Source organism: Canis lupus, chromosome X (assembly GCF_011100685.1).
Source record: "Canis lupus familiaris isolate Mischka breed German Shepherd chromosome X, alternate assembly UU_Cfam_GSD_1.0, whole genome shotgun sequence".
In the NCBI taxonomy this organism is placed as follows: Eukaryota; Metazoa; Chordata; class Mammalia; order Carnivora; family Canidae; genus Canis; species Canis lupus.
The window spans coordinates 120,293,340-120,312,817 of NC_049260.1; the positions used below are offsets into that span (position 1 = coordinate 120,293,340).

The 19,478-nt window shown below is 59.1% G+C and overlaps 2 protein-coding genes across 14 annotated transcripts in view; one reads left to right on the forward strand and one right to left on the reverse strand.

Annotated features, from left to right (window-relative positions):
* MTMR1 (myotubularin related protein 1) overlaps positions 1 to 12,609 on the forward strand; it is a 64,027-nt gene extending 51,418 nt beyond the window's left edge. For all 12 annotated transcript variants that reach the window (XM_038588547.1, XM_038588546.1, XM_038588545.1 and 9 more), the window contains 3 exons: positions 2,213 to 2,326; positions 6,544 to 6,720; positions 11,743 to 12,609. In XM_038588547.1, coding sequence (XP_038444475.1) covers positions 2,213 to 2,326; positions 6,544 to 6,720; positions 11,743 to 11,904 — 453 coding nt within the window. In that variant the 3' untranslated portion in view covers positions 11,905 to 12,609. The remainder of the gene's footprint in view (positions 1 to 2,212; positions 2,327 to 6,543; positions 6,721 to 11,742) is intronic.
* A 709-nt stretch (positions 12,610 to 13,318) lies between these two features.
* The window catches only part of CD99L2 (CD99 molecule like 2), a 94,801-nt gene continuing 88,641 nt past the window's right edge, over positions 13,319 to 19,478 (reverse strand). The window contains exons 7-10 of one of the 2 annotated variants that reach the window (XM_038588557.1): positions 19,109 to 19,228; positions 16,842 to 16,859; positions 16,025 to 16,090; positions 13,319 to 15,181 (exon numbers count right to left, since the gene is read on the reverse strand). In XM_038588557.1, coding sequence (XP_038444485.1) covers positions 15,117 to 15,181; positions 16,025 to 16,090; positions 16,842 to 16,859; positions 19,109 to 19,228 — 269 coding nt within the window. In that variant the 3' untranslated portion in view covers positions 13,319 to 15,116. The remainder of the gene's footprint in view (positions 15,182 to 16,024; positions 16,091 to 16,841; positions 16,860 to 19,108; positions 19,229 to 19,478) is intronic. The other variant, XM_038588558.1, reaches the window with a different exon arrangement.

Below are 19,478 nucleotides of genomic sequence, written 5' to 3' on the forward strand. Positions count from 1 at the left end.
TGCAGAATTTCATTGTGGATTCCTATGGACTTTTTGAGCACATCTTTTTTAGGCATATGGTATAGTTTCCAGGAGAAGAGGCCAAAACAAATTACGAATCATAAGACTTAATATTTTATTTGTATTACTCTAATTGCTGGCACTTCCTCTGATGAAATGTTTCCTGAGCTGAGCACGAGGCCACAGCACCATTTGGATGTGAAGAGAAGTCCTGATGGAGCACCAATAGATCCAGCTCTTATGTCCCAGTTCTGGGGGTGCTGACAGGTGTAGGCTGAGTCCCGCCCAGCCTAGACCTACCAGCCCTGGGACCCACTTGGCCAGAATAAGGCTTGTAGTCAGAGGTGCTAGAACATGCCCAACCAAGCTCCCAGGTCCAGAATGCAGGCTCAGGATTAGGGATAAAGATTCACTTGACTGCAAAAATGTGTCCATAGAAGCTTTGCGGTCCTGTGAATAAATGTATAATTTAAATGAAAATAAAGTTTAGGTCTTCCATTTCTATCCTTGATTTAATAAAGCCTCAATGTACGTAAACGTTATATATTTGCTTATCAGTCATAAATTTCATGGTGCCAATGATTCATAAATAGAGCGTAACTAAACCGCATAGAAAAATGCTGGGAAAAGTGGACGTGATGTACTTGGTGTTTCAAAGGGTGGCCATTTGGAATGTGAGGCCATCGGTGGAATTGCAAGTTAAAGACTCTGAGGGGGATTCATCAGTAGTTATCTCCAGCATTTCAGCCAGATTTAGTCTATCTAAGAACAAGAATGCAGGTAAGAACCACCACCACAGCGAGTTTCCAGAGGTTTCTGACAAAGTGGAATCCTGAGCTGGCTCCTCAGAAGAGAGTTGTGTGTTTCTCTGGGAACAGTCCTTAAGGTGGAGCGAGGCGGCACCTCTGAATCCAGGGTAGCTGTGCAGACATCTGTAGGTTGGCTAATGTGATAAGCAGCCTGGCGAGGAAAAGCACAGGTGGAGCTTGGACAGTCCTGGACTGATGATTATTTCTCACCGGGAAGCTCGTCCCTAGCCTGGGAAAGTAATATGGGCGTCGGTGACCCTGGGTGTCTCTCTCGAGGTGGCAGGATTAGTCATGTGAGTGTGCAGGCAGCGCTCTGCTTGGGGAACAGCTCAGTACTTTAAAGGAAACTGATTGAAATAAAAATTCTCTGGTGGTCTGCTTTGGTTTGGTTCGAATTGGCTGTGCCGCCTGCAGTACCCCACTGTGTTTCCTGGCACGTGGTAGGCACCCCATGCGTGCCTGCTGCCAGGAGTATCGTTGTCATCATTAATCATTATTATCATTTCCAGACCGTCTCCTCATGGCCACTAAATGCCAGCTTCTGGCTAGAGCCTCCTGGCAATGGTAAAGTCTTTGTTTGAATTCTGCAAAAACCCATTAAGAATGACCTAAAACAATAACTGAGATGATCATATGACTGTTTTTTTATTCTGTTAATGTGGTGAATTACAGTAATTATTAATTTTTTTCAACGTTGATCTTCAGATGTTAATCCAGCCTTGCATTCCCGAGCTAAACCCCAGTGGGTCATGTTGCATCACACTTTGTACACGTTGCCAGGGTCAATTTGTTTAGACACTGCTAAGAGCTTGGGGACGTATGTTTGTGGAGCTTTCTCTGTGGGAAGGTTTTTAATTATGAGTTGTTTCTTAACTGGACAACAGACTTGCCATTTTTTCTTGAGTCACTTTTGGTACACACTGTGCTGGGGAGCCCCGTCCCTTCTCTGTGACTCCAAACGTATGTCCGGGCAGAAAGCCGGGACAAAAGCTGGACCTGCTTCCTCAGTCTCCCTACTGGGCCGGGGGCCTGTCATAGCCTCATGCTGCCTGTTGCCAGAGTCTGGAACCAGCTGTTCCGTGTATTTTGTCCAGCTTTCTAGTAGCTTCTGGCAGAAGGGTGACCGTGGGCTGCATTCTACCAGCACGACAAAGACATGGAAGCTACATGATGCCTCTTGGGCATCAGGAAGCGCAGCAGTTCTTGTTCCTGCAGGTGCCTCCTCAGCCAGCTCTCTGTAAGCTTGGACTTGAAACCATAGCAAGTTCAATGCTACACGGGCTCAGTTTCCCTTGTAATCTCTGCCTGTATTCCAAGCTGTACTTTAGCTGTCTTTCATAGAAAATTGGTACCACTGTGTTTTAGAGACGGAACTTTAAACCTTACTTCTCTCTCCATTTAAGTTTCCTTCAGCCTTCGAGTTTAACGAGCTATTCTTGATCACGATTTTGGATCACCTCTATAGCTGTCTCTTTGGGACGTTTTTGTGCAACTGTGAACAGCAGCGATTCAAAGAGGTAAGTGGATTCCATCTTGTGTGTTGCTCTCCTGATGGCTCAGGAGCCTTTCCTGCTACAACCCACTGCACAAGGGGTGCTGGGTGGTGGGGGACTTGGGTCTAGCCCTGCTGCCATCTGTAGATGGAGGCATTGCCCAGGTGCCCTTCCAGCACTCGGCAGCACCAGCGCACATGTCTCATCTTCCAGGTGGTCTGACCCAAGCCCCTTACTGCCTGTGGGCTGGGGGCTGGGACCCAGCATGTGCACAGCTCTCTGAGGTCTCTCAGGTCTTGAGGGTCAGTTCTGGACCCTGGACTTCTAAGTCCCAGGCTCGTATACTTTCTACCACACCGACTCCAAAATGATGTGAGTCTGCTCTTCACTCTCCATTCCATTGAGCTGACAGGTACTTAGAGGCCTAGGAAGGCGAGGTCTGCAGAAGTCTGCAGAGGAGCCCAGAGCTTCCGTCTAGGCACAAGCCAAACTTCCTTATCTGTCAGGCTGATAATGAAGCAGCCGCCCAGCTTCTTAGAGTTCTTTTTTGCCTGTTTCTCCCTCAGTTTCTTTTTTATTTAAAGATTTATTTATTTATTGGGGGGGGAGAGAGAGAGAGAGAATGAGCTGGGGAGGCAGAGGGAGAGAACAACCTCAAGCAGACTCTGTGCTGAGTGTGGAGTCTGATGCAGGGCTCAATCCCATGACCCCAAGATCACCACCTGAGCCCAACCATTTACCAGATGCTCATCTGACTGTGTCACCCAGGCGCCCCTTTCCTCCTCATTTTGATAAGAAAGAAATGAACAAAAGTGAGGAGGCATTGCAGAAAGGCAGCTTAGAGTGTCCTCCACTTAAGACAAGAGGGCCACCACCTGCAGGCTCAGCACAATAGAACATTATTAAATTTTGGAGAATTAAATAGTGGGTCACTGGCACCCACCTCCCTCTGCCACTTCCCCACAGCTATCACCTCCTCATTCTGTGCCCACACCCCACTCAGTCTCCTCCCTTTAGCCCTTCAGTCACCCAGGAGCCTGCCTGGACCCAGTCCCGGGTCCTCCTCTGGCCCTAAACTATTCTCTTGGTCACTATCTCATCTTGGGGTCTACTTGCTATTCTTCTGCTCCCTTGCATCTCCCTAAAGCGCACCCTTGCCCCTCAAGGTGCTAAGGTCAAATGCCTAGGAGCCACCTTTGCCTCCTCCCTCCCCCTCACCCCAGCTGCCATAGCTGATCCCCAGAAGAGATTAAAAAAAAGATTTTATTTATTTATGATAGAGAGGGAGGGGAGAGGGGAGGGGCAGAGGGGGAGGGACGAGCAGATTCCCCACTGAGCACAGAGCCCGACAGGGGCTCAATCCCAGGACCCCAAGGTCATGATCTGAGCTGAAATCAAACTCGACTGAGCCACGCAGGTGCCCCGAAGAGATTCTTCCTTAATCTGGCCGCACATCACTGCCCCGCAGCCTAGTTCAAGCCCCCACTCTCTCGTGGAGGAGGGCAGCTGCCAGGAAGTGAGCTTCACTCCCTATTTCTGACCTCCAGCAACCAGGGCAGCTTCCCCAACTCTATTCAGTGCCCTCACGTGCCTCTCCCCTGCTCGAAACCTCCCTGTGGCCTCCACTGTGATCAGGATAAGGTCCACATTCCTACGGGCCCAGCATGATGGGGCCCTGTGAACCTCTTTAAAAAAAAGAAGTTTTAGAGTGAATTTTATGGTATGTGACCTGTATCTCAATAAAGCTATTAAAAAAAAAATCAACAGAAGAATGAAGTCCACATTGTAGAATTTAAACCCTGACGGCTGTCTTTTTTTTTTTTTTTTGACAAAATATGCTCTTTAAAAGAATCAGCGCTCTTGAGATTGAATTTTCCTACAGTACAATTTACTCTTTTAAGAGTATACGGTTAGTGGTTTTTAATAGATTCAGAGTGTGCAACCATCACCATCTAATTTCATAAACTCCATTAACTTTTCATCACCCCAAAACAAAAGCCCATCCCCATGAGCAGTCACTCCCTGTCCCTCGCTCCCCCAGCCCCTGCAACCACGGATCTGCCTTTGGTCTCCCTGGATTCACCTCCTCTGGACATTCCATAGGACTGCAGTCGAACAGTATTTGTCCTCCCGTGGCAGGCTTATTTCACTGAGCATCATGTTGTCAGGGTCCATCCATGTCTAAGCAGGCGTCCGGACTTTGTTCCTTTCTTCTGGCTGAGTAATACTCCGCTGTACGGGCAGACCACATTTCGTTTATCTGGTCAGTGGCAGATGGGCCTCTGGGTCGTTTCCACTTTGGGCTCTTACAAATGCCGCTGCTGTGAACATTCAAATGTGCAAGGTTTCGTGTGGGCATATGCTTTCATTTCTCTTGGTATATACCTAGGAGTATAGTTGCTGAGTCGTATAGTAACTGTGTGGTTAACCTTTTGGGGAGCCAGGGAGTGTGCTTCCAAAGAAGTTCCAATATTTTACCAAGAGTGTGTCACCAGCCATGTGTAAGGGGCCTGTTTTCTTCACGTCTTTGCAGACACTTGTGTTTTTTTTTTTGTTTTGTTTTTTTGTTTTTGTTTTTGTTTTTAATTCTAGCCAGCCCCAGTGGCATCTCATTGTGGGTTTGGGTGAACATTCCCCTGGTAACTAATGATAGTGGGAGCATGTTTTCATGGGCCTCTTGGCCACATGTATATCTTCTGTGAACAAATGTTTATTCAGATGTTTTGCCCATTTGTAGTTGGGTTGTCATTATTATTGAGTCGTAAGAGTCCCTTATAAATTCGTGAGACATGCAAGTCCTTGATCGGATATGTGATTCTCAAAAATTGTTGCCCATTCTGTGAAGTGGCTTTTCACTTTTTTGACGGTCTCATTTGAAACACACAAGCCTTTCATTTTCACAAAGTCCAATTTGTTTTCCTTCGTTGCTTACGCAGGAAGCCCTTGCCCAACCCAAGGTCATGAAGAGTTGAGCCTGTGTTTCCTTCTAAGAGTTTTGTAGTCCTAGCCCTTCCATTTCAGTCTGTGACCCAGGTTTGAGTTCTTTTTGTGGACAGCGTATGGCAAGGGTCCAACTCCATCCTCTTGCATGTGGCTAACCGGTCATCACCGCGCTGTTTGTTGCAAAGACTCTCCCCCCACCCCCGAACTCTCTCGGTGGCCCAGTTGGAAATCAGTTGACTGCATACGTGAGGGCCCATTTCCCTAGTCTGTCTTCTCTGTTGTTGATGGCACGAGTCTGCCGATTCCAGGCCATCACCTCCTGTGATGATTACTGCGGCTTTTCATGGTCCCTTGCATCGTGGCTGGTGTTCCTCCTAGACATCCAAAGTATAAAATAGGAAAAGAAAAAAAAATAGGAAAAGGTCCTGAAGGAATTTTCTGTCTAGATAGCTTGTGAGGAAGTCAGCTGGCTTTACTGTTTTCCAATTGTGACTTTTGTCACTGTGCTTGGTCCATGTCTACCACTGGCCTGCCCTGCCAAGCCTGGAGGTCTTGGTTTTATTCCTTTGGTTTCTGATTGTGACTTTTGTCACTGTGCTTTGTCCGTGTCTGCCCCTGACCTGCCCTGCCAAGTCTGGAGGTCTTGGTTTTTCCCTTTGCATGAGCAATGCAAATAGTTCCAGCATCTCTAAACCGAGTATGCCAAGGTCGGGAGGTGGGGAGATGATGTATCTGCTTCTTGATGTGAGGCATCACCAGCCTGCCCACCCTGGCACATTTCCCCCCAGGTATCCATGATTCTCCAGTGAAAGGAATCTTCTCTGCAAACTCTGCCCCAGTCCTTAATGTTAAGAGTCACAAAAGCAGACTGCAAACTGGAAATTTAAAAAAATGTACTTGTTATTGATGGGCCCCATCAACCTGTGGGTGTTAGAAAGTTCACGTTTGGGGCACCTGGGTGGCTCAGGGGTTGTCTCTGCCTCTATCTCTGCGTCTCTCACAAATAAATAAAATCAAGAAAAAAAAAACAACATTCTCGATTGCCCTCACACAGACGCAGTCGCCAGATGTCACCTAACTCAGCAATACATTTTTTCAGGATAGTAACCAGTGTATGTTTTCGTGTCATTTCGTGATGCCATAGCATCAGGGATGGGGGGCAGGGCTCAGTAAATGGTCAGTAATCTTTCAGCATTTGATCCCCTTTCCTTCAAGTCCTTTTCTCTCCATAATACAAATTCTCAAGGATCTGAAGAAAAGTCGAATGTATTTCAGGGTATTCCTTTTTTGTTTTTCAGGATGTATATACGAAGACTATATCGCTATGGTCATATGTCAATAGCCAGCTCGAAGAATTTTCTAATCCTTTCTTTGTGAATTATGAAAACCACGTCTTGTATCCTGTTGCTAGTCTGAGTCATTTGGAACTCTGGGTAAACTATTATGTGCGATGGAACCCGCGAATGAGGCCTCAGGTATGTTTTTGTTCTTTGCAAAAGAGCATACGTATCTTTGTAAGCGGAGGTGGTGGCATAGAAATGCGTGCATGCTGAGTATTAACATCCTCTACTCCCACCCTTGCTTCTCAGGGTTTAATCATTTGTGTTCATGTTCTAGCAGCTTCTTTTGGCTAGTTTAGAGTTAAAATCTTAGCCCCTCTGTCTTGTGCTACAGGTACATAGAAGCAGCCGTACCGGTTACTGCACTTGACTCTTAGTATTTCCGATGACTCGGTTAGTTTATAGGCTCCGGGAGAAAGAGGGCACATGGTGAGTCGCAGACAGACGCCCCCTCGAAGAAGGGGTAGAGTCTCGCCCTTCCCCGCCACACTCTTTCATTGTCATGTTTTCTGAGACTGAAAACAATACTCGAGCAGTGGCCAGCAGGACCTGCAGCCGGGCGGTGTCTGCCCTGGGCGTTGGGTGGCTAAGCTCAGGCTGCGGCTCGGGGTTGCGGTTCCGCAGGTGCATCCCCCCGCACACTGTCACATGGGAGGGCACGGTCACTGCTTAGTGCGGAGGGGGCCCGTGGAGGGGCGGCCCTGCCCCCAGGGACAGAAGGTTCTCAACTAAGGGTCTTTTGAAGTTTCATCTTCTGGGTTCACTGGCTTGGGTGCCAGGAGTGGGCTTCTGGGGCCTCATTTGACATCAGGGCTGCTGCTGGGCCCAGGCACCTGCCCCTCTGCTTTTGGCTCCCCCCTCAGCTCCCCCCCAGCCCCGTTCTCACGCAGGGTCCTTGCTGTCTCCACAGCCATGTCTCATGTCTCAGATGCTGGGGCTGCCGTAAGCAAGGGCTATGGATGGGGTGGGGGCAACACAGTGGAAATGTGTGGGCTCACGGTCCTGACATGAGAAGCCTTGAGATCAGGGTGTTGACTGGGGCGGGTCCCCCTGAGAGCTGAGGGAGGAGTCTGTTCCCGGCTCCCCCCACCCCATGGCTTGCAGACAGCCATCTTCTCCAGTGTCTTCTTGTTGTCTTCCTTCCCTGTGCGAGCCTGTGTGCAGTGTCCCCTTCTCCACGAGGACAGTGGTTGTACTGCACTAGGACTCACCCTGATGACCTCAGCGTAACTCGAACTACCTGTGTGAGGAACTGTCTCCACATCCAGGTGCGCTCTGTGGTGCTGGGGCTCAGCACTTCAGTGTCTGCATTTTGGGTGGACAGTTACCCCGTGACGATCCCCAGGCCCCACTAACCGTGAGGGAGACCCAGCCGTTCATGTCACCTGGCTGTTGCCTGGTGCTTGAGCTTTGGAGGGACCATCACCTCACTAGCCTTCCCTCCCTGATGGCAAATTCAGTCCCTGTAGACGTCACCCCAGGACCCCTGCGACCATGCCCACTGTCGCTGTGCTCCTGCCTCTCCTCTCTGACCCACTCCCTTTCCCAGCAGCACAGCTCCAGCTGCTCCTCGCTGGCCTCTCCTCCCCTGACTCTTTGATCCTGCTTTCTCTTCCATGAAATTTAGCCACAAGGGCTCTTTCTCCCTCTAGAGCCTCTAGGTCAGCTCTGCCACCCTCAGAGCCCTCAGGACTGTTTTCCAGAACAGTCCAGCCTGGGACTTGTCTTCCTCTCGGGGCAGGTATGAGACCCAGGCCTCATGTTCCCCTCTCTCCCTCCTGGTCCGATGGGCCCTGTATCCCGGGGGCTGCCTGTCGACCCCTCGCCTCTGGAAATGCTTCCCCGGTGTCTGCTTCTCACTGGGCCAACAGCCGCTGCTCTGAGAACCTTCTTCAGGAGACCTTCCGCAGGCAGACTTCCCTCCACTGGCTGTACTGAGCCCCCGCCCGCTGTCCGGGTGCACTAGCACGGTTCCAGCCCGCCGGAAGGGGCCAGTGGCAGCTTCCCATGTCATGAGAGCACGGAGCAGCAGGGGTGCTGCGACGTGAGGGACCTCGGTCCCGAGACGGCCAGAGCACGGTGCTAACCACCAGATGGAGTGTGGACTCGGTGCCAACTGTAAGAGCTGGAAGACATTCTCTTTATCGGAGAACATGTGAAGTGAGAGACAGTCTGTTCTTTTCTCCATGAGGACGATGTACATGTGGCCAAGTCCTGTGGTCAGTGGTTAATGTCTGAAATACTGGTTTTTGAGTGTGTGGCCAGTGAGCCATTAGGAACTAATTTCAGATGTTCTGCCGATGAGCACGCATCCCGTTAGCTCTGCGGCATCTCTGCAGAAGGCCACAGGGTCAGACAACAGTTGCCGGTGGCCTCCAAAGAGCCTCTTCACAAGCATGGTCCCCAGATCCTTTCCTCTCCCCTCTTCCGAGTGACCCATACCTCACGTGACTCATCATTCCCCGGTCGCGCAGCTGAGGGTGGCCATACAGTGGCCCGCTGGTCCCGGAGCCGGCCTCCCGTGGCCACCTGATGGCTGCAGCTCATCTGCCTTCCACACCCCGGCCCCGCCGTCCCCTCTGAGCTGTGGTGACAACTTCTGTCTCTCTCAGACGACGGGGATACGCTGCAAGGGTAGGCCCTGGCATGACGACTGCTGCTTGTTAGATGGAATCGCCCACAAAATGAGAGCCGTGTGAGAGAGAGCTGCCTTTGCAGGGGCGTGCGGGCCCAGAAAGCCCAGTGATTTACAGGGCAGCTTCCACAACTATGCTCCTTTTTCACCTCAGCTGCTTTCTCTTCGAATGCCAGCCCCCAGGACCCCTTAGGCACTTCCTTCCAGTCACTGGAGTCCCTTTTACTTAGGAACACAAGTCAGGTGTGCGTCCGCCGCTCCCTCCCGGCCTCTGCCTGTGTTCTGCTCCTGCCCTTGGCTCGCTGTTCCTTCCTGCCCGGTTCTGTCGTGTGTCGTAGCAACAAGAAGACAGGCTCAGGGACAGAGGGCAGGAAACCCACTTTATTTTGGTCACATGGAGAGAGTCACCAAATAGGATCCTGGGGGACACAGAGGACAGACGGTGGGATTTCTGAAACATTTGCAGGGAAGCTGGCACAGGCCCTGCTGCGGGACAAAGAGCAGCCCTGGGCTCGAGCGCTTCCCCCTATGCTTGGGGACTGTGAACGCGAGAGCACCGCCCTGGCCCTGAAGCCCTCCCACCTGTCCTGTCTGCGGCACTCCGTGACCATGGCCACCGTGACGGCAGCGGGAGCCGCAGCCGGCACTGGCCTCCATCAAGGTCTCGGGCAGGACTGTCGTGCTACAGGAGCCATCGGCCGCACCGAGGGCAGGCCCTGAGCTGCCGTGCACTGGCCTGCAGGGTGCCCATGGGCCGGGGTCCCATCCCCTCCGGCGGTGGCTCCACGCACTTGGGGCCCAGGTCCCCGGGCCTCGCCGAGACCTCGTGGAGCAGGAACGGAGCGTGATGTGAAGGCCTACGGAGTGCTGTGGCTCCAGCGTGACGGGAGAACTGCCCGGTGGCCCACGGGCTGCCGCTTCTTGTTCTAACCAGGCCGGCGGGAGGGCTTGGGGGAGCAGGCCAGGCCTTGACGTGGGGGGGGAACAGGCTGGGCGGGGGGAGCAGGCTGGGCCTTGGCAGGGAGGGGGGAGGGGGGAGCAGGCTGGGCCTTGGGGGCTCCGCAGGCCGGTGGGGGGCAGGCTGGGCAGGCACACGGTGCACAGGGCCAGCTCATTAGCAGCAGTATGTTCAAAGACGGGGGTGGGGGGGTGGCACAGAGTGGGCACCTAGGCCGGCGTCACTGCGACAGGATGGGGAGCCAGGCCGGCGGGACAGGGAGGAAAGGCAGGGGACCAGCCTGCTTGGCCCCTTCTGTCCGAGGAGGGCGCTTGTGGGCTGCCTGCACCACGCCTCCCTGGGCCTCCGTCAGAGGGTTGGCCGGGTGGAAGGGGGGACCGAGCTGCGTCGTTTCCTTCGGGGCCCTCTTGGCTCGGGGCAGACCCACCGCCCACAGGGGGAGGCTCCCTACTGGGCACTTCTCTACCGAGCGGGCCTTGGATTTACTGGAAGTGACCTGAGGCAAGGCTGCTCGGAGATCCCTGAGGGTCACCTCAGGTCCTGGGTGTGACACTGGGCGCTCCCTCCATGGACTTCCCGTGTCCGGGACCTGACTCCAGAAGTTTCCCTTGTGTGATTCCCTCGGAACCAAACGATCCCAACAGGAGAATTAACACCAAATTGGCCGCAAGGCCAGGAGGGGAGCTACTGCTTACTTCGCGGTGGCCTTGGGGATCAGCAGCAAATAAGGGAACGTCCCCTTGTTTGGGGGGGGTCTTTGGCATCAGCCTCAGTGTTGTCCCTTCCCTTCAGCCTCAGTGTTGTCCCTTCCCTTCTTGCTGTGGCCTGATGTCAGGACTTGGTTCCTCGCTAGTGACCTGGCACCCTGCGCTTTCATCTGCCTGCCTCCTCCCTACCCGTCTCCCTCCTCCCTGGACTGGGGTGATCAGCCCTGATGGGAGAGCCCGGGGGCAGGGGGCTGCACATGCATGGAACGGCTCAAAACCTAGAAGATTCTGGAATGCAGGAGGGGAGCAGAGGCAGGACCCTGGGGGAGCGGTGAGGAGCGGTGAGGAGCGGCAGGCTGGGGTCAGAGCCCAGGGTTTTGAGGGCAAGGTCGGGGCGGCAGAAAGCAGCCCCTGGAGGCTGTTGGCTGGGCACCAGGGAGCCTGGCTGAGGCTCAGGACCCGGGCCTGCGGCTGCCGTGCACACACTGCATCAGGGACACAAGGCCAGGAGCGCCTCCCAGGTGGTGACCCCCGTCCCCGGTGCACCTCACCCTGGTCCGAGAGCCTCGTGGGGGACAAGCTGGCTGCTGGCTGCCTGGGCCGGCCGGGGGAGAACGGGTGATGCTGTGACCCAGCCTCAGGCCGGGAGTCCCGTACGCCCACGGCAGCCCCCTCCGGGCCTCAGGCTCCCGGGGAGGCCTTGCGGGGGGGGGGGTGGGCTCGGCCCCCCAGGCGCCCTCCTCCAGCAGGGTCATCACCGGGGTGGCCGCCTGCACCTCTCGCGATGGGTGGGAACAGTGTCGGTGCTGCCAGTCGGCAGAGCTGCAGGGGACCTCACCGTGTCCCTCTCTCCCCAGATGCCCATTCACCAGAACCTCAAGGAGCTGCTGGCCGTGAAGGCGGAGCTGCAGAAGCGGGTGGAGGACTTGCAGCGGGAGGTGGCCACACGCGCCTCGTCGTCCTCCGAGCGGGGCTCCTCGCCGTCCCACCCGGTCACCCCCGTCCACACGTCCGTGTGACGCGCTCTGGGGCCACTCCCCGAGGGGCCTCGGGCAGGCCGCGGGCCGGGTGATCCTGCCCACCAGCGACCGCCTGCGTGGCAAGGTGACCGCTCCCGCCGTCATCAAGCGCTTTCCGTTTCGTCGGCCGTGTCCGTCGTGCCCACTCACCGCCCTGGCCCCGCCACGGCCCCCGAGTGTCCCGTCCTCTTCCCGCCCGGGGCCCTCCTGCGCCAGTTACTGTCATGTACATAGAAGGTATTTTTTAAAAAGAGAAACATGCCTTTATTTTCCTATGTCCTTTTTTATGTTGGAAACTAGTCACCCGAGGAGGTGTGTGCGTAACCGGACCGGGTGACGGGTTCTTTCCACCCCCAGCTCGCGCCGACTTACGTGGTCTGCCCGCGACAGGAACAGGGCCAGTGACCTGGCACGGTGTCCTCCCGCCGGCAGCGGCGGTGGCGGTCCTCCTCCCGGGGCCGCATCGCCTCGTGCGGGCTGTCTGTTGGGCCGTCCGCGTGCGAGCCCCCTTCCCCCGGGTGCCCCCACCCGGCCCAGCTAGAAGCCTCGTGCCGTTAGCCGAGCACCCCCCTTGCTTTCTGTTTATTTAAAGCGTATGGAACCTAAGCCCCTGGTGCAGGTGTGTAAAGACTGGTACAGTCGCGTAGTCGCCTCATCTGATACACTGTATTTCCATCTGTAATTAAAATAATATGTTTGCTCTGGGGTCGTCTACTTTTTTTTTTAATGTTTTCCCAATTCCTCCCTCGGAAAAATGACAGCACCTTCCACACCTGTGGTCTCCCGTGCCACGCCCAGGTGACGCGTGTGAGGTAGGACTCGAGTCCTTCGCTGAACCCCACACGCGCGTCTCGGCCCCAAAGGGGATGTGGCGCGTGTAGCCGTGGATCGCCCGTCTGCCCGAAGCTGGTGGGGGAGGGCTGGGCGATCGGGCCCGGGGACCCCGGGACCCCGAGCTGCAAAGGGGGCAGACCGCTGACAAGCCCCGGGGCCCCCACCCCGAGTCCACGGCTCGCATGCTGGCCTCTGGGGGAGCCCCCGCGGGTCTCGCGCCCCTGTCCCCTCCGGGCACCCGGCTGCCCATGCGGATACCGGGGAGTCCCAGGGCGGCTCTGGGCGGGAGGGCTCGTGCTGCTGCACTAGCGGCCGGCAGGGCGCCGAAGCGCCACCCCACGCAGGTGACCCCACGCCCGCCGCCTCCCACTCGGCCCCGGGGTCCGGCTGCGAGCCCGCCACCAGGTCCGCTCATGCCCGGACGGGCCCTGCCGCCCCACCATCGGCACCCCGGCAAGGGCCAGAACGCCGAGCTTCTGGGGGAACACCTGGGGCTGGGGCTGGGGCACAGCCTCCGGGAGAACCCAGCATCACTTCCCAAAGAAGCCCCCCCCTTCCCGCCATCAGGGCACAGGCGCCAGTCGGTTCCAGTTCGTTTAATGCAAACGCGAGACAGCTTACAGCTCACACTGAAACACAAGCGCGTCACAGTCCAGGGGTGCGGGGGCGGGGGGCCCCTCCTCGGGGCTCCCAGCGCCAGGCTGGGCCCAGTCACACCACGCGACACACGGGCCATGGGGACCAGGGCCCCCTACCTTCCCGGCGGTGGGCAGGGAAGGAACTTGCCGCCCAGCGGTGCTGCCTCCGTTTTCTACCTGTGAAACGCCTCAAGCCCCCCCTCCTGCTCCCGGGTCCCCCCCACGGGGTGGCCAGAGGCCACGGACACGAGAGGCCTCCCCCACCGCCCGAGCCCCCCCCCATCCTGGGCAGGGACACCCCCACCCCCACGCAGAGGGGTCTCCTCGGTGCTCCACACCTGCACACTCACAACGGAGGCCGCCCTCCAGGGGGGAGGGCCCCCCGGGGTGGCGGCCAGCATCCGAGGGACGGCCTGGGGACGCGCAGCAGGGGACAGTCCCCGCACCGCGGGGTCTCTAAAGCAGCTGCCAACAAACGCCAGCATGCGAGGCATGTGTCACTCCACCTGCGGGGTCGCCTCTGACCCCAACCGTTCCCTCGGAAGCCAGACGGGACGGTGCAGCACAAGGGGGCGCCAGGAGCCCTGGCCACAGGGCCCCCCTGCCTGCCGGCCTCCGGGGGTGCTACTGGACGCTGCAAGCCCAATGCCAGTACATGGTGGCTCGAGACCTCAGCTCAGCCTCGGACAGCAGGGCTCCCCCAGACAGGACCCCACGTGGGCCACATGGAACGTTCCAGGAGGCTAGCCCCAGGCCAGACTGCGCCAGTAAGTGAACGGGCAGCCCCTGCGTGCTGGCGTTCCCTGCAGCCCCGCGGCGCCCGAGGGCCCCCGGCCAACAGGACACACACAACCATCATTCCAGACCCAAGAGCCAGGCCAGTGCCACTAATCCCAGCGGGCGGCCCCTCCCCCCTCAACTACAATTTTAAGCAAAACCCACGCGTGCTTCTGGCTTTGCTGCTCATGCCCAGCGTCTAGCTTTTGCTACCGAACAAAGCGCGTACACGGGGTACACGGGGTACACGGGGAATACTCGTTTCAATGCATCAATGATTCCTAAACACTAATCACGGCGGCTGCCTACGGAACCAGAGGGGGATCAGGCCCAAGAGTCACAGCTGCCTACTCGTCCAGAAGGTTCCTAAGACCTCGGGGCAGGACTATCACAACATGCATGTTTGCACTCAAATAAATGAAAAGCCACCACTTGGACCAGCTCTCTGGAAGCCCAGGGGTGTAAGAGCTGGGTGGTGTGTGTGCACGCACACGCATGTGCGTATGTGAGAGCGAGTGACAGAGGGAGAGGGAGAAAGGCGGAGAGTGTGTGTGGTGTGTCGGGGGGGAGGGTGGGTGGTTGTCTGATCCCCCTGCTGTGCTCCTGGCAGGGCCTCAGGGCCTCCCAGCAACCCAGGTGTGAGCTGGGTCCCCAGCGACAGCAGCCCGAGGCCGCTGCCAGGGACATGGGGCGTCACTGCAGCGTGCCAGGGTTGCGCTACCCTGGGCTCCGGCTCTTACCCCTGAGCACCAGCGTCTTCCTGCCCCCCGTCCTCCCGGTGTCCCCAGTGCCCGGCGTCCCCGAGCGTCCATGGCAGGGCAGGCTCAGAAACCAGCCTCACACACACCCCGAGTTCGTCTGGAAAACTTAGAATCAGAAGCCGATGGCGTCATCAGAGAAGCGGACGGTGGTGGTGGTGGGTCCACGGGAACGAAGGAGCTGGTCACCAGGGCGACGTAGGCCTCAGATCCGGGGCGCCTCGGGGGGTGGCGGCTCCGCAGTCTGCGTCTGTAGCGTCAGGTATTTCACTGGGGAGAGAAGACAGGAATTAGGAGGGGGACACGGTCCCCCCAGGGCGCCGAAGGGGCAAATACAGGCCCTCGGTGGGACACTGGGGCCTGTGGCCAGTGGGGACGCCCTGGTCGCCGCGGCTGGGGGGCCGCAGAACTAGGTAGCCAGTGGCCCCGAGGGGCTGTTCTTGGCTCTCCTCCGGGGGCCACGGAGCCCGATGGTGCAGGACCGGCACACACCGCGGTCCCCGTCCTAAGTGAAGGGCCGTCCCCGCGGCTGCCGTTGGCTCCCGTGACAGCCCCCCGCCCCGGCTTGACCTTACACCTCCCGTCCATCCGTCGATGGCTCCCACTCTCAGCGCTCGACCACGGGGTGCGGGGGACACGGGCTCCGGGGTCAGCCGAGGCCCTGCAGCGCCCCCAGTCTTCAGAAGGAAAAGTCCAGGTGTCTTTTAAAGGCTGCCCCCAAAAGGGAGGTGAGCAGGGGTGGGGGTGACTGGGTGACGGGCACTGAGGGGGGCACTTGGCGGGATGAGCACTGGGTGTTATGCTGTATGCTGGCAAATTGAACTCCAATAAAAAGAAAATAAGAAGAAAAAATAAAAAATAAAGGCTGCCCCCCGCCCCCCATGACAGCTCCGTTGGCCTGGGCCCAGCGGCTCCCCCCGCCAGGACCAGAGTCCCCAGTGCACGAGTCCCTGACTCCGCAGGCAGCCCTGGCTGTGGCCCCAGCGTCCCTGGTGTCAGGAAGTGGAACGGCTCGTCCCTGCAGTCACGCCCAGTTCTGGCTGAACTGCCCCGCGGGGAAGGCTTCGGGGCCACCCCCCCGACTCGCACCCCGTGCCGCCGGGAAGGGCTCACCTTGGGGCTCCTCGCACACAACGGCTTCCAGGTTCTCTCCTTTCACGTAGTCGGCGTTCAGACCCTCTGCAGGGGGCGAGGAGCAGAGTCAGCGGCTGACCCGGCGCGGGGGGGGGGGGGGGGGGGTCCCCACATTGTCCTCGGGAGGGACGTAGCAAGGGCCTCTGACCCGCATCCCCGCAGGGCAGGTGCCAGCTGTGGGAGCCCCGGGGCCAGGTGGCGGGGCCAGCCCGGGGGCCCGGAGGGGCAGAGGGAGCCAAGCGCCACAGGAGGGGGGGCACATGCGGGGAGGGGGTGCACGGGGTCCGCTGCAGAGGGGCCACCAGCGTCCTGCCAGCGTCCGGCCTTCCCTGCAACGTCCCCACCTTCGGGCCACGTGGCTCCTCCAGCCAGCAGGGCGGAGGGCCGTGAGCACCCGGGGGGGCGGGCCTGGCCCCCCCAGAGCCACTCCACTCAGGTTCAGGGGCTCCATCCCCACCGCCCTGCCAGGGGCATCGAAGACACCCGGGCTCTCAGCTCACGGGGGGGCGCGACTGCGACTGGAGCCCGCCTTACACGGGGACACTCAGCAGTCAGTGCGACAGCCCTGGGGAACCTGAGGACCGGGAGCCCCTGGCGCCGACCCCCAGACGGGACCCCTGGCCCCGGCCTCCCTGCAGGGACAGCGGCCGAGCCGCAGGTGGTGTGGCCACAGCCCGGTGGGTGAGGGGCAGGGAGGGGTGGGGCGGGCAGTGGGGGCAGGAGCGAGGGCGGCGGGGCGGGGCCCGGGGACCGGCCGAGCGGGAGAGGGACAGGAGTAGTCGAAGCGCGGCATTACCTTGACCTTCTGCTGCATCTGAAGGCAAGACACAAAGCTTAGGACGACAGAGCCCGGGGGCTTTCCGCCACCTGCACTGCCCCTGTCCCCCGGTCCCGGAGACTCTGTGCCTGGGGACGGACCCGGACAGAGGGGGGCCCCGAAGCTCACGGCTGCACCCTCCCTTCCTGGTGCACTTTCTGCTCTGCCTTGTGTGACCGCCCCGCGCTGGCGGCTGTGGCCGCTTGGGGACACAGGCCTGGCAGACAAGGTGGGGGTGGCCAGTCCCAACCCCAGCTCCTCGGGGGCTTGAGCGCGGGGCCGGGAGGCCGGGTCGGCAGGGGCACTCTCGGGGGAGGGCAGGGTGGGCACAAGGGCGTCCAGGAAAGGGACTCGGGCCAGTGTGGGCTCGGGGCGACAGGCACGTCCTGGACAGATGGCGGGGACGGGGAGGGGTGGTCGGGGGGAGCCCTCAGAGGCCGCGCAGGCACGCCTGCCTCCCGGGCCTGGGCCGCCACCCCCGGGCTGCCTTCAGAAAGGCCGCAGAGCCACCCCCTCGGGGCTCCGGCCGTGGCTGTCAGGTGTCCCGAACACCCCCTCTTGGAGCGACTGTCCCTCAACTACCGCAGCAACCCTTCCGCTCTGCACAGCAGGGCCCGCGGGTCCCCCCTGGTCCCACCCACACAGCCTCACAGCTGTTGGAGAAAACAAGGGCGGAAAGAAGGCATCTTCGCTTCACTTGGGGCGCCTCCCCCCGTGGCCAGAGCCGCAGATCCCCCGATCCCCTGGATCCTACAATCCTCCCAATCCCACACTCCTCACGAGCCTTCACTGCACTGCCTCCCTGTCTGGCCTCGGGCTCCCCTGAGGACCCGGCGCTTCCCCGTGTGGACTCAGTCCTTTCCACAGCCCTCTGAGCCCCTCCTTCCCCATCGATAAAGTCAGGGTGCCCTCGATCCCGGCCCTGGGGCTGACGGGGTCTCCGGGCGGGACTCCGCATACAGTGCTCCGCAGCGCCCGGCTTTTAAATAGTCTCTCCGTTACCCGATGGGCTTCCTCGCATCCCCATGCCCTGCCTGCGCACATGGGGCACCTGGCACCCCCCGTCGGGGTAACGATGCGGTGCTGCAGCCAATGGTGGCCCCTGGAGACGAGGCCATGTCCTCGGCCTCCGGCCACCCAGGGGTGCAACCTTGTTTGGAAAATGGTCTTTGCCAGTGAGATTAAGGATCTCAAGATGAATGACCCTGGATTCAGGGTGCGCCCTCAACAAGTGTCCGTGGAAGAGATGGGAGAAGGCCACACAGATTGGGGTGCTGTGGCCACAAGCCCAGGGACACCTGGGGCCACCAAAAGCTGAAGGAGGCAGGAAGGAGCTCCCCACAGCCTCTGGAAGGCACGAGCCCTGCTGATCCCTTCCTCCCGGACTTCGGCCTCCAGGACTCTGAGAGAACAGCTTTGCCATCTTAGGTGACTCTGTTTCTCTGCTCTTGAACTAGGACAAGGGACAGCTCTGAGGACCACCCAGCCTCCCGTTCCGTGCTCCTGCCTGACACCTCCCCGTCCACGCCACTCGACGGCCAAGCTCGTGCGTCCACGGGATCCCACGCGGGGCGGCCACGAACCGTGGCGCGGGTTGCGCACCGAGACATGAACGCTGCCCCTGCGGTGCTGCTGGGTGCAGCCCGTGGAGCTGCGCGTGGTTGCACAACCTGCGCAACCGTACGTGGCGGCCCTGGTCAAGCACACCGACCGAAGCTGAGAAGCAAACCGGGCCGCCGCGGGGAGGAACCAGGTGGAGACTCTGCCCACCTGAGCTGAAGCTCGCCACTCTGAGTGGCGCCCCCTCGGCCAGCCGTCTCTGGGTGCCGGGGAACCCCTGCTCTCCCTCGCCGCGCCCCCACGCGGCTGGCGACATGGGCTTCTGTCACTCCCCGACTTGTCGCTCAGAGGCCTAGCACACAAGCCACCCCTGGCACGCGCGGCCCGGCAGGGGGTGCAGGGCCCGCACCCTATTCGGCCCCTTGCCTTCCCGGGCCCTTAGAGCCCCCCAGCGTCCCGGCAGCTCCCGGAGCCCCCGACACCCCCGCCCCGTGCTCCCGAGGCCGGGGGGAGCCCCGGGCCCATCCTGCTCTGAGTGACACGAACACTGCCCGCAGGAACACGGCCACTTTACACTCGGGTCCAGCCTGGCTGCAAGTCGGACTCGGCTCGTGCTCCTGGTCTGGCCCCGTCGCCCTGGGGAGGCCCGGCCCCCCACTTCGCGGGCCGCGGGGGGGCGCACTTACGCTGGATGCTGAAGCAGAACTTCTTCTGCTGGTAGGAGATGTAGCTGGAGACGGCGCCGATCAGGGCCATGGCCAGGGCGCTGGCCACCCCCGCGATGGTGCCCGCCTCGGCCGACACTCCTGGGGGGCAAGCGAGACGGAGGGGGGGCGTGAGGATGCCTGGCACCGGGTCAGCAGCGCCGCGGGAGCCGCTCAAACACCGCAACCCCCCAAACCCCCAAGCGCGAGGCCGCCGGTAGCTGAGGCATTTGCCCAGTGCTGCTCGTTTCCTTCCAGAAGGATTTCCACCCTGAGAAGCTTGAAAGGTGGACACGGCTGCGCTCTCTGGGTCTCGGGCCTACGGGCCTCCCCAGGGGGCCACCTCTCCCCG